Genomic DNA, 12,865 nt, shown 5'->3' on the forward strand with positions numbered 1-12,865 from the left:
GCAAGGAAGAAGCCACTGCTCCAAAACTGCCATAAAAAGACAGACTACGGTTTGCAACTGCACATGGGGACAAAGATCATACTTTTTGGAGAAATGTCCTCTGGTCTGATGAAACAAAAACAGAACTATTTGGCCATAATGACCATCGTTATGTTTGGTGGAAAAAGGAGGAGGCTTGCAAGCTGAAGAACACCATCCCAACCGTGAAGCACGGGGGTGGCAGCATCATGTTGTTGGGGTGCTTTGCTGCAGGAGGGACAGGTGCACTTCACAAAATAGATGGCATCATGAGGAAAGGAAAATTATGTGGATATATTGAAGCAACATCAAGACATCAGTCAGGAAGTTACAGCTTGGTTGCAAATGGGTCTTCCAAATGGACAATGACCCCAAGCATGCTTCCAAAGTTGTGTCAAAATGGCTTAACGACAACAAAGTCAAGGTATTGGAGTGGCCATCACAAAGCCCTGACCTCAATCCTATAGAAAATTTGTGGGCAGAACTGAAAAAGCGTGAGCGAGCAAGGAGGCCTACAAACCTGATTCAGTTACACCAGCTCTGTCAGGAGGAATGGGCCAAAATTCACCCAACTTATGGTGGGAAGCTTGTGGAAGGCTACCCGAAATGTTTGACCCAAGTTAAACAATTTAAAGGCAGTGCTACCAAATACTAATTGAGTGTATGTAAAATTCTGACCCACTGGGAATGTGCTAAAATAAATAAAAGCTGAAATAAATCATTCTCTCAACTATTATTCTGACATTTCACATTCTTAAAATAAAGTGGTAATCCTAACTGACCCAAGACAGGGAATTTTTACTCTGATTAAATGTCAGGAATTGTGAAAAACTGAGTTTAAATGTATTTGGCTAAGGTGTATGTAAACTTCCGACTTCAACTGTACGTGTCTGAGCCATTGAATTGTTTGTTTTCTACCGTATTCTCAGTCACCTTGCCGTTGAATGAGGTGGTTCATGCTTTCAGTTTTGCGCGAACTCTTCCATCTAACCACGGTTTTTGGTTTGGGTAGGTTTTAATAGTCACAGTGGGAACAACATTCCCTATACACTTCCTTGATGAACTCAGTCACTGTGTCCGTGTATACGTCAATGTTACTCCCAGAGGCAACCTGGAACATATCCCAGTCCGCGTGATCAAAACAATCTTGAAGCATGGATTCTGATTGGTCAGACCAGCGTTGAATAGACCTTAGCACGGGTACTTCCTATTTGAGTTTCTGCCTATAGCAAGGGAGGAGCAGAATGGAGTCGTGATCTGATTTGCCGAAGGGAAGGCGTTGTAGCCATCCCTGAAGGGAGAGTAACAATGGTCGAGAGTTTTTGTAGCGTGAGTACTACAGGCATTGTGTTGATAGAACTTCGGTAGGGTTTTCCTCAAATTTGCTTTGTTAAAATCCCCAGCTACAACAAATGCGGCCTTAGGATATGTGGTTTCCAATTTGCACAAAGTCCAGTGTAGTTCCTTGAGGGCTGTCGTGGTATCGACTTGAAGGGGAATATACACGGCTGTGACTATAACGAAGAGAATTCTCATGGGAGGTAATTTGGTCGACATTTGATTGTGAGATATTCTAGGTCGGTTGAACAAAAGGAGTACAAGCTCCTGTACGTTATCACAATCTCACCATGAGTAGTTATTCATGAAACATACACCCCCGCCTTTCTTCTTCCCGGAGAGTTAGTCTTGTCTGCGCGATGTACTGAGAACCCAGTTGGCTGTATGGACGGGGACAGTATATCTGGAGAGAGCCATGATTCCGTGAAACAGATTATGTTACAGCCCCTGATGTCTCTCTGGAAGGAAATCCTCATCCTGAGCTCTTCTACTTTATTGTCCAAGGACTGAACATGAGCAAGTAAAATACTCGGAAGCCGTGGATGGTGTGTACGCCTCCTGAGTCAGACTAGATGTCCACTCTGAATACCTCTTCTCCACCGCTTGAAGTTCACTCTGAATACCTCTTTTCCGCCAGCGGCGTCTTGGAGCAGCCCCTGGGATAAATTCAATAATCTGGGGGGTATGAACAAAGGATCCAATTCGGGAAAGTTGTTTTTCTGTTCGTAATGCTGGTGAATTACTGTTACTCTGATATCTAAAAGTTATTTCCGGCTGTATGTAATAACAAAAAAAGTTCTGGCCTTATATGTAAAAAATTACACACAAAAAAACAAAATTCTGCAAAGTTGCTTAGAAACTGAGCTGCCATGTCTGTCGGCGCCAACTTCCAGGTTCCTCCCTCGCCCCTGTGCTGTGCTAAGTAAAGCTCCTGGTTTTCCCTTCTCCCTGCTAGTCTGCTCCAGGATTTCCTGCTTCCCTGTGTGAGTAAAATAAGTTAAGACTTCTCCCTCATTCTTAACATCATCTCCCCTCCTTGCTTTTCCTTTCTCTCCTGTCACTCCCCACCCTTCCTTATTGTGTGAGTCCCCTCCACATCTCCAGCCCTCATGTATGTGAAACCACTCCAGGTTTTCTCTCTGTCCTGTTCAGTAAAAGTGGGTCAGCATTTGACTTGTATTATTCAGACCCAGAGCTGCTCTGGCTGCATCATTAATGTATTAATGTTGAATCTCAGTGACGTCCATTTAAAGTTGTCAGGATATTTGTACTGATCTGGCTAGCAACCAGTACCTGGACCATGATTACATCACCAGTCACACTTTTGGCACTCAGAGTACATACAGTAGTATAGTATGTACATAGTCAATTGAAAAGTGTTTATAAACAAACAAAGTAGTATCACACTTTTGGCAGTCACAGAAAAGTCAATAGATTAGTTTGCAATAGTTTATAAAATAATGAAACTATCATCAATGAATGACAGTTTATTGAAAATTAGGGCTGTAAAATGTATTTTTATTGTGTTCATAACAGGATTTGCTGTGGTCTATCAAGATTAATCGCAAATTCAGAATTCGCTCAAATTGAGCTGTAATTTAAGATTTTTTATACAAAAAGCATTACAAGAATATTGACATCTTGATTTTATCCAAAGTAACAGATAGAAAAATCTGGTAAATTGATAAAGCACGCTTTCATTAACCTCAATGTCAACTTGTTTTCAGTGTATTTTCTACGCTTCCAGACAATACGATAAAAAAAAATGGTGCACTAAAATACAAAAAGTTAACTGAGTAACTATGACAGACCTATTGAAAATACAGCTAATCTTTCAACTTGAAAACCCATCCAGATGTTGGCCACTGATGTAGGCCATTCAGTAAATTCCAAGCTGACGACCTAGTGTCTGTGTTGTTGTCCTTTCTGATAGGATGAGACAGAGGAGCTGAAGAAGAGAGTGGCCGTTCTGGAGTGTCAACTAAGGAAGAACGAGGAGGCCAAAAAGGGCTTTGAGGTGTCCATGGGTAAACTGCTCAACTTCGTGGAGGTACAGTGCGTAGTGAAAGTTTACACACCCCTTGCACAGTCTTCACATTGTGCGGCCTTAAAATGACATCTAAGAATGCTCTATTTTTATTTGAAAAAGAAAATGTGTCTGTGTATTTGAGTATTTTTAAATACATACCAATAATTTCCAACTGTATTTGGAAATAAATATCAAAATAAAAAATATCAAGTACTTACTTCGAAATGTATGTGAAAGTCATTGAAATATCTTAAATAGTATTTGAACCCAGATCTGATAAATAGGCTTGTGGTGTTCAGAAATGTGGTCTCATCGGATGTGTCCCAAATGGCACCCTATTCTCTTTATAGTGCACTAATTTTGACAAGAGCCCTGTTTGGGCCCTATGCTTGGGCCATATGTATGGGCCCTGGTCAAAAGTAGCGCACCGTATAGGAAATAGAGTATTGGAGACACAGCTGTCAACTCAAATAATACTAATCTTGTCATTCATTCCCGTTCAGAACGTCCAAGACTTCCTCATTGAAAATCAAGGACCTGTGAAGAGCTACGGGTAAGAATGTTTATGGTGCTCACTATTCCAATGAATAGAGTGAGTATTAATAAAATGTCTGCCTCCGTCCTTTCCCTTTCAAAAGCCGGCTGTCTTTCTGAGTATCTCATTCATTCAGTGTATACAGGAAGGGTTATGGTGACATTAGATTGCAGCGAGTGATGCACAAAAAGACGACATTTAACTTGTTGCTAGTAGCAACAGTTGGCAGACACAGCAGATCTCTGACCAAGTCTATACACTCCTAATTGTAAAGACAAGCATAAAACCTATTTTTTTAACAGACCATTTTTCCTTAACCTTTTCAGTTAATGAGCCAGTATGTTATTCTGTATAATGCCATCAGTTTTACTAAACTGTGTGTCTATAAAGACCCAATATGTAAGACCTCCTGTAACTTCCCTTCGTGTGTGTGTCTGTGTGCGGGAGGGAGGGAGGGAGGGAGGGAGGGAGGGAGGGAGGGAGGGAGGGAGGGAGGGAGGGAGTGTGTGTGTTTGTCTAGCAGTCTCTAACAAATTCCAATCTCTAAGACCTCCTGCAGCTTTCCTTTGTGTGTATGCGTGTCTTTATCTATCTGTGTGTGTGTGTGTGTGTGTGTGTGTGTGTCTGTGTGCCTACTCCTGTGTGTGTCTTCATCTATCCATGTGTGTGTGTTTGTGTATGCGTGCGTTTGACCCAGGCACCTCTGCAGGACCCATGTCGGTGGGCAGGTGTGTAATGAGGGACCCTGTAGACAGCAGAACCCATTTAGTAGAGTTCTCCTCTCATCTGCTCCTTATCCAACAGGATGGAGTAGAGCCTTGAATCAAGCATCAGACTCAGCTGAATGATAATTAACGGTTGTGGGTCCCACACTGTTTCTGAGTCATTCCACGAAATGACTTCCTTTTTGGTCCCTTTGATATTTTAAGTAGAAATTGTGCACCAATATTTAATTTTAAAAGCCTGTTATATTAAATTAAGTGATCTTTACTACAGACTATATGGAGAATTCAATCAATCAGATTTTTTATATGAATAAAGGCTTGCTAAAATACCAAAATGTTCCTCTGTCAAAGTTGTCACTTCTAAGAATATTTTAACCCACTTAATCCCAACATTACTCCAATTTTACCATCATTGTAAAGCCTTAGTTATTTTTGTTGCATTGACAGTCATTTTGAAGATTCTTATTTATTTAATGTGATTAGTAATTCATTTACATCTGCCCTTCATGTTAAGGTCCACCCTGTTACATGAACTGAACTCTCATTTTAACATGGTGAAACTATTCCTTTTTAAATAATCTAAAGATACATTGAACATCTAATAGTCAAACCACAGAGTAAAAGCAGGTGAGATGGATCTACTCTTTTCGGCCATTTTCTGGTGGAAAACGAAGCGGGTTGAGCATAACATAGACTAGAAATGTTTTAACAATTTCATTTTTTTGGTGGTGAAACTTACATTCAATTTCCACTCCATGTTGCACATAACACATATCCATTCCCCCTGTCACAAGGGGATTTATGGCTGATTTAAGAAGAATTTGTCAATCCTGTTACTTTATTTGACACTTGATAGACACTTACTATGGTCATTTATTTATTTATCCTCTTGAGATGGGAAAACAATGTTTTTATGAAGATGAACATGTGCTCTTTGTGACAGTATTTTAAATACAGTTGAAGTTAGACGTTTACATACACTTAGGTTGGAGTCATTAAAACTAGTTTTTCAACCACTCCACACATTTTTTGTTAACAAACTATAGTTTTGGCAAGTCTGTTAGGACATCTACTTTGTGCATGACACAAGTAATTTTTCCAACAATTGTTTACAGACAGATTATTTCACATATAATTCACTGTATCGCAATTCCAGTGGGTCAGAGGTTTACATACACTAAGTTGACTGTGCCTTTAAACAGCTTGGAAAATTCCAGAAAAGTATGTCATGGCTTCAGAAGCTTCTGATAGGCTAATTGACATCATTTGAGTCAATTGGAGGTGTATCTGTGGATGTATTTCAAGGCCTAACTTCAAACTCAGTGCCTCTTTGCTTGACATCATGGGAAAATCAAAAGAAGTCAGCCAAGACCTCAGAAAATTGGGAGCAATTTCCAAATGCCTGAAGGTACCACGTTCATCTGTACAAACAATAGTACGCAAGTATAAACACCATGGGACCACGCAGCCGTCATACCACTCAGGAAGGAGACGCATTCTGTCTCCTAGAGATGAACATACTTTGGTGCGAAAAGTGCAAATCAATCCCAGAACAACAGCAAAGGACCTTGTGAAGATGCTGGAGAAAACAGGTACAAAAGTATCTATATTCACAGTAAAACAAGTCCTATATCGACATAACCTGAGGCCGCTCAGCAAGGAAGAAGCCACTGCTCCAAAACCGCCATAAAAACCCAGACTACTGTTTGCAACTGCACATGGGGACAAAGATCGTACTTTTTGGAGAAATGTCCTCTGGTCTAATGAAACAAAAATAGAACTGATTGGCCATAATGACCATCGTTATGTTTGGAGGAAAAAGGGGGGAGGCTTGCAAGCCGAAGAACACCATCCCAACCGTGAAGCACAGGGGTGGCAGCATCATGTTGTGGGGTGCTTTGCTGCAGAAGGGACTGGTGCACTTCACAAAATAGATGGCACCATGAGGAAGGGAAATGATGTGTATATATTGAAGCAACATCTCAAGACATCAGTCAGGAAGTTACAGCTTGGTCGCAAATGGGTCTTCCAAATGGACAATGACCCCAAGCATACTTCCAAAGTTGTGTCAAAATGGCTTAAGGACAACAAAGTCAAGGTATTGGAGTGGCCATCACAAAGCTCTGACCTCAATCCTATAGAAAATTTGTGGGCAGAACTGAAAAAGCGTGTGCGAGCAAGGAGGCCTACAAACCTGACTCAGTTACACCAACTCTGTCAGGAGGAATGGGCCAACATTTACCCAACTTATTGTGGGAAGCTTGTGGAAGGCTACCCGAAACGTTTGATCCAAGTTAAACAATTTAAAGGCAATCCTACCAAATGCTAATTGAGTGTATGTAAACTTCTGACCCACTGGGAATGTGATGAAAGAAATAAAAGCCGAAATAAATAATTATCTCTACTATTACTATTCACATTCTTAAAATAACGTGGTAATCCTAACTGACCTAAGACAGGGAATTTTTACTCTGATTAAATGTCAGGAATTGTGAAAAACTGAGTTTAAATGTATTTGGCTAAGGTGTATGTAAACTTCCGACTTCAACTGTATATACGCTACCGTTCAAAAGTTTGGGGTCACTTAGAAATGTCCTTGTTTTTGAAAGTAAAGCACTTTTTTTGTCCATTAAAATAACATCAAATTGACATTGTTAATGTTGTAAATGACTATTGTAGCTGGAAACGGCAGATTGTTTTATGGAATATCTTCGTAGGCGTACAGAGGCCCATTATCAGCAACCATCACTCCTGTGTACCAATGGCATATTGTGTTAGCTAATCCAAGTTTATCATTTTAAAAGGCTAATTGATCATAAGAAAACCCTTTTCCAATTATGTTAGCACAGATGAAAACTGTTCTGATTAAAGAAGCAATAAAGCTGGCCTTCTTTAGACTAGTTGAGTATCTGGAGCATCAGCATTTGTGGGTTCTATTACAGGCTCAAAATGGCCAGAAACAAATACATTTCTTCTGAAACTCATCAGTCTATTCTAGTTCTGAGAAATGAAGGCTATTCCATGCAAGAAATTGCCAAGATACTGAAGATCTCGTACTCTGCTGTGTACTACTCCCTTCACAGAACAGCGCAAACTGGCTGTAACCAGAATAGAAAGAGGAGTGGGAGGCCCCGGTGCACAACTGAGCAAGAGGACAAGTACATTAGAGTGTCTAGTTTGAAAAACAGACGCCTCACAAGCCCTCAACTGGCAGCTTCATTAAATAGTACCCGAAAACACCAGTCTCAACGTCAACAGTGAAGAGGCAACTCCGGGATGCTGGCCTACTAGTTGAGGCCTTGTGAGGCGTCTATTTCTCAAACTAGACACTCTAATGTACTTGTCCTCTTGCTCAGTCCCCTTGCTCACTTTACGAAATTCAAAATTACAATGCTTTCTTTCAAAATTTGGTCAGTTGTGAATGGATGAGTCTGTTCAGAGTTTGTTGTTGTCATGCCTAAGTAGTGGTGTAAAGTAGTTAAGTAAAAATACTTTAACTACTAGTTAAGTCGTTTTTTTTGTTGGTTATCTGTACTTTACTTTTCACTACTTTTACTTTTAGTTCACTACATTCCTAAAAATAATAATGTACTTTTTATTCCATTTCCCCTGACACACAAAAGTACTTTTTTGAATGCTTAGCAGGACTGACATTTTTTCCAATTCACGCACTTATCAAGAGGTCATCCCTACTGCCTCTTATCTGGAGGACTCACTAAACATAAATGCATAATTTGTAAAAGAGTGTGCCCCTGGCAATCCGTAAGAAAATGGTGCAATCTGGTTTGCTTAATATATGGAATTTGAAATCATTTAGACTTTTACTTTTGATATACTTTAGTATATTTCAGCAATTACATTTAATTTTGATACTTAAGTATATTTAGAACCTTATACTTTTATACTTTTACTCAAGTAGTATTTTACTTGGTGACTTTAACTTTTACTTGAGTAACTTTCTATTAAGGTATCTATACTTTTACTCAACTATCACAATTGGGTACTTTTTCCACCACTGTGCCTAAGTTTGCTAATCGTGCCAATTAAATAAATCTAAATATTGCCCCCTTGCTAGATTGATGAATACAACAATGGTTAAAACAGTGTAAAAATGCTGTCAGCTTGAGACTTTAACTCTATACCTGTCTGTGTCTCTGCAGCTCCGGTGACGTGAAGGCTGGAGCCTCCTCTCAGCCCCTGGGAGCCCGGGTGGGGAAGAAGTCCCAGTGGACGGCTGCCACACTTACAGCGGAGGCTAAAGAACTCACACGGACTGTTAGCGCCATTCTGGAGGTGGAGTGTAAGTGATCTATCATCTCGACTCGCTGCATGCCTGCATGTCGTCTCTATCCCTGGTCCAGCATGCAAATCCAATCAGCTCAACAGACAACGAATCACCTCCATAGTTCTGAAACCAACCGGATAACAGACACCAAACCAACCAAATTATATCCATAGTTACTAAGTTAACCAAAATCAACCAGCTCAACAGACCTCAAAAAATCGAGTTACTAAGCCAACCAAAACCAACCGGATAACAGACACCAAGCCATCTTTGTAGTTACTATACACATCTCAATCGCCATCTTTTAGTACAGCGGCCTGTAAGAAAATGATGGACATTCTTGCACTTAAGTTTCAGACAACAGAATGAGACCGTAAAACAGCTAAGCAACTTCGAGATGTTCAGTCTCTGTGTCCAGTGGAGTTGAACGGACCAGAGACTAATTGTTCTGTCCATAGTTACTAATAAGTTTTCTCTGTAGTCAGCGTCTAGTGGACTGACAGAATGATCTTTCATTCAACATGAAATATAGTGTTGGAGATGTTCGCAAGGTTCGACTTTCTATAGATTTGTGTTTTGAATCAAATAATTGTTTTCAGAATTGTACCAGTGTATCTAGAAATGTACAGTAAGACCTTAGTCAATACAAAAACATCATCATACATATACCTGATCAAGTCAGTCGCTAACCACACAGTAGCCCTGAATGTAGTGGGATGGGATGCAGCCAAGTACATCAAAAGGGGAAAAGCTTTCCACACCGGGACATAAAAACTCCACGGGGAAGGAAGAAAGAAGTGAAGAAGATGATTGAGATGAAGAGGGGTTAGATACTGATGTCGTCATTACTAACAAGATTCTTCAGGAATTACAATATATAGCACCTGGACCAGGAGCCATATGGGAGCAAACTGTTTCCGATTGTTCAATTCAGTTCTAATCCAGCGTTGGTGTCAGGTTGTGAGCAGGGTGAGAAGTAGAGCCATATATTAAGAGACTACGGCCAGGTTTCAGAACGGACGCCATGTTAGCACCTTTATTCTTGAAATGTTGGCGACGTAACAATACGAGAGCGCCTCCGATAGTTCCCTCTGAAATGACCCGACTTAAACAAGTAAAACAGAGCAGCGAATTTAAGACATTTTTACTGATTACCATTCGGAACAATGTGTATCCATGTCGGTATTGTGGTGTCAACAAATTGCATATCTGCTTTCACTGGACATCTTCATAGTTTTCAAAACCTTTCAGAAAGAAACAGCACAATGCGTAACCATAAATTATCACTTAACAACGGCTATGGAGGAGAAAGTGGCGCTTTCGGAATGTTCAGACAGAAACCACATTGGCCCAACTCTCTGTATTGATGCCTCTGGTGAGAAGTAATGACCTCCAAGGTCACTGTCTCCTGTCTCTAGTTTAACCTTGTCTGATCCAATGAGACTTTCTCCTGACCCCTGACCCCTCTTGACCTTTCCCAGTCAGAGGTGAAGCAGCCAATCAACCTGGTGATCTAACTCTCACCCATAGAGATAGATAGAGGACTCTAGTGCCCAAAATTCTGTTTTAGCATGGGCAGCGCCATTGAGGACATAACCATTTTGAAGTAGTCAACTAGGTGGGACTTCCTATGGATTTAGGAAGGATCACATAATTCCATCCAGTTCATCAGGAGGGATCAGCCAATGAATTATACCCGTGAGAAAACAATTTACTGCAGGTGGCAGTAAACTGTCAATCTTGGCTTTATACCTGTTCAAACAACAAACTCCAGGTAGCAGTATGCACCCTTTCAGTTTGTTTACGAACTCATAGAAGTAGTAGTAGAAGAAAAATGGAGATGGCCTCAATGGTGCTGCCCATGCTCTCATAGACGCCATAATGAGACAGATACAATGTTTCGTCCTCTAACCATCTCTACGCTCTCACCTGAGGCGGACGTGTCATTGTGACTCTGGGGTGTGTCAACTCAACCCTATGGGCCCTGGTCAAAAGTAGTGCACTAAATAGGGAATAGGGTGCCATTTTGGGATGTAGCCTTTCTCTCTATCTGTTTTCATTTCCGGTAATCATAGATGAATGTCAGATACAAAAAATAAAAATGTACTGTCCTTGATAATATGAGTCAGTGTTGGAGAACTAGAAACTGTATGGTAGGATTAGAGAACTAGAAAATGTATGGTAGGATTAGAGAACTAGAAAAGGTATGGTAGGATTAAAGAACTAGAAAAGGTATGGTAGGATTAGAGAACTAGAAAAGGTATGGTAGGATTAGAGAACTAGAAAAGGTATGGTAGGATTAGAGGAGAACTAGAAAAGGTATGGTAGGATTAGAGAACTAGAAAATGTATGGTAGGATTAGAGAACTAGAAAAGGTATGGTAGGATTAAAGAACTAGAAAAGGTATGGTAGGATTAAAGAACTAGAAAAGGTATGGTAGGATTAGAGAACTAGAAAAGGTATGGTAGGATTAGAGAACTAGAAAAGGTATGGTAGCATTAGAGAACTAGAAAAGGTATGGTAGGATTAGAGGAGAACTTGAAAAGGTATGGTAGGATTAGAGGAGAACTAGAAAAGGTATGGTAGGATTAGAGGAGAACTTGAAAAGGTATGGTAGGATTAGAGAACTAGAAAAGGTATGGTAGGATTAGAGAACTAGAAAAGGTATGGTAGCATTAGAGAACTAGAAAAGGTATGGTAGGATTAGAGGAGAACTTGAAAAGGTATGGTAGGATTAGAGGAGAACTAGAAAAGGTATGGTAGGATTAGAGGAGAACTTGAAAAGGTATGGTAGGATTAGAGGAGAACTAGAAAAGGTATGGTAGGATTAGAGAACTAGAAAAGGTATGGTAGGATTAGAGGAGAACTAGAAAAGGTATGGCAGGATTAGAGCAGAACTAGACAAGTTATGGTACTGTAGGATGACAGGAGAACTAGAAAAGGTATGGTAGGATGACAGGAGAACTAGAAAAGGTATGGTAGGATGACAGGAGAACTAGAAAAGTTATGGTACTGTAGGATGACAGGAGAACTAGAAAAGGTATGGTACTGTAAGATTAGAGGAGAACTAGACAAGGTATGGTACTGTAGGATGACAGGAGAACTAGAAAAGGTATGGTAGGATGACAGGAGAACTAGAAAAGGTATGGTACTGTAAGATTAGAGGAGAACTAGAAAAGGTATGGTACTGTAAGATTAGAGGAGAACTAGACAAGGTATGGTACTGTAGGATGACAGGAGAACTAGAAAAGGTATGGTAGGATGACAGGAGAACTAGAAAAGGTATGGTACTGTAGGATGACAGAAGAACTAGAAATGTTTTGGTACTGTAGGATGACAGGAGAACTAGAAATGTTTTGGTACTGTAGGATTAAAGGCTGCCAGACTGTTACTTTACACTTCTGCCATTCAACAAAAAAAAGGATCTGCCATCTGAGGCTGATAATAATATCACGTGATTCTGTGAAACAAAAGAAGGTCCTATGAATGTTCTGTGAGAGGAAGGAAGGAAGTCCTTTCTGGTTTTTGATGACTTCTAAGAGGACATTGGATCAGTTGGAAAATCTATTGTGTTCATTGGTGTGTTATGTAAGCTTGTGTGTTAAGGAGGGGTAGATAAGTAGGTCAATCCAATATCAGGCGACCCAAAGTGTTAGTTAGAAAAATGTATTAAAGTGTCACTCCACAATGATAGTATAGTTGACAATACAAAATACCAATTGTAATAACCACACTGTGGACCACTCAGTTTAAGACACTAAAAGCGGTCATAGTCAAACATGGTACAGTAGTTTAATTTGCTCATCTATAATACATAATACTATCTATACATTATTATACATTAGGTCATCTGTACACATGTATACATAAACAAAAACCAAAGTACGGTAGATAACAGGACATTTAGACACATATAAAGAAACGTCTCCATGTAT

The 12,865-nt window shown here is 40.0% G+C and overlaps 1 protein-coding gene across 1 annotated transcript in view; it reads left to right on the plus strand.

The window, feature by feature from the left end:
• LOC106589860 (syntaxin-binding protein 4) overlaps nucleotides 1–12,865 on the plus strand; it is a 138,524-nt gene that overhangs the window by 93,410 nt on the left and 32,249 nt on the right. Inside the window, exons 18-20 of the mRNA XM_014180263.3 lie at nucleotides 3,290–3,406; nucleotides 3,889–3,938; nucleotides 8,806–8,945. Of these exons, the coding sequence (XP_014035738.1) occupies nucleotides 3,290–3,406; nucleotides 3,889–3,938; nucleotides 8,806–8,945 (307 nt within the window). The remainder of the gene's footprint in view (nucleotides 1–3,289; nucleotides 3,407–3,888; nucleotides 3,939–8,805; nucleotides 8,946–12,865) is intronic.

The sequence above is a fragment of the Salmo salar genome, chromosome 28 (assembly GCF_965601325.2).
Source record: "Salmo salar chromosome 28, fSalSal1, whole genome shotgun sequence".
Taxonomy (NCBI): Eukaryota; Metazoa; Chordata; class Actinopteri; order Salmoniformes; family Salmonidae; genus Salmo; species Salmo salar.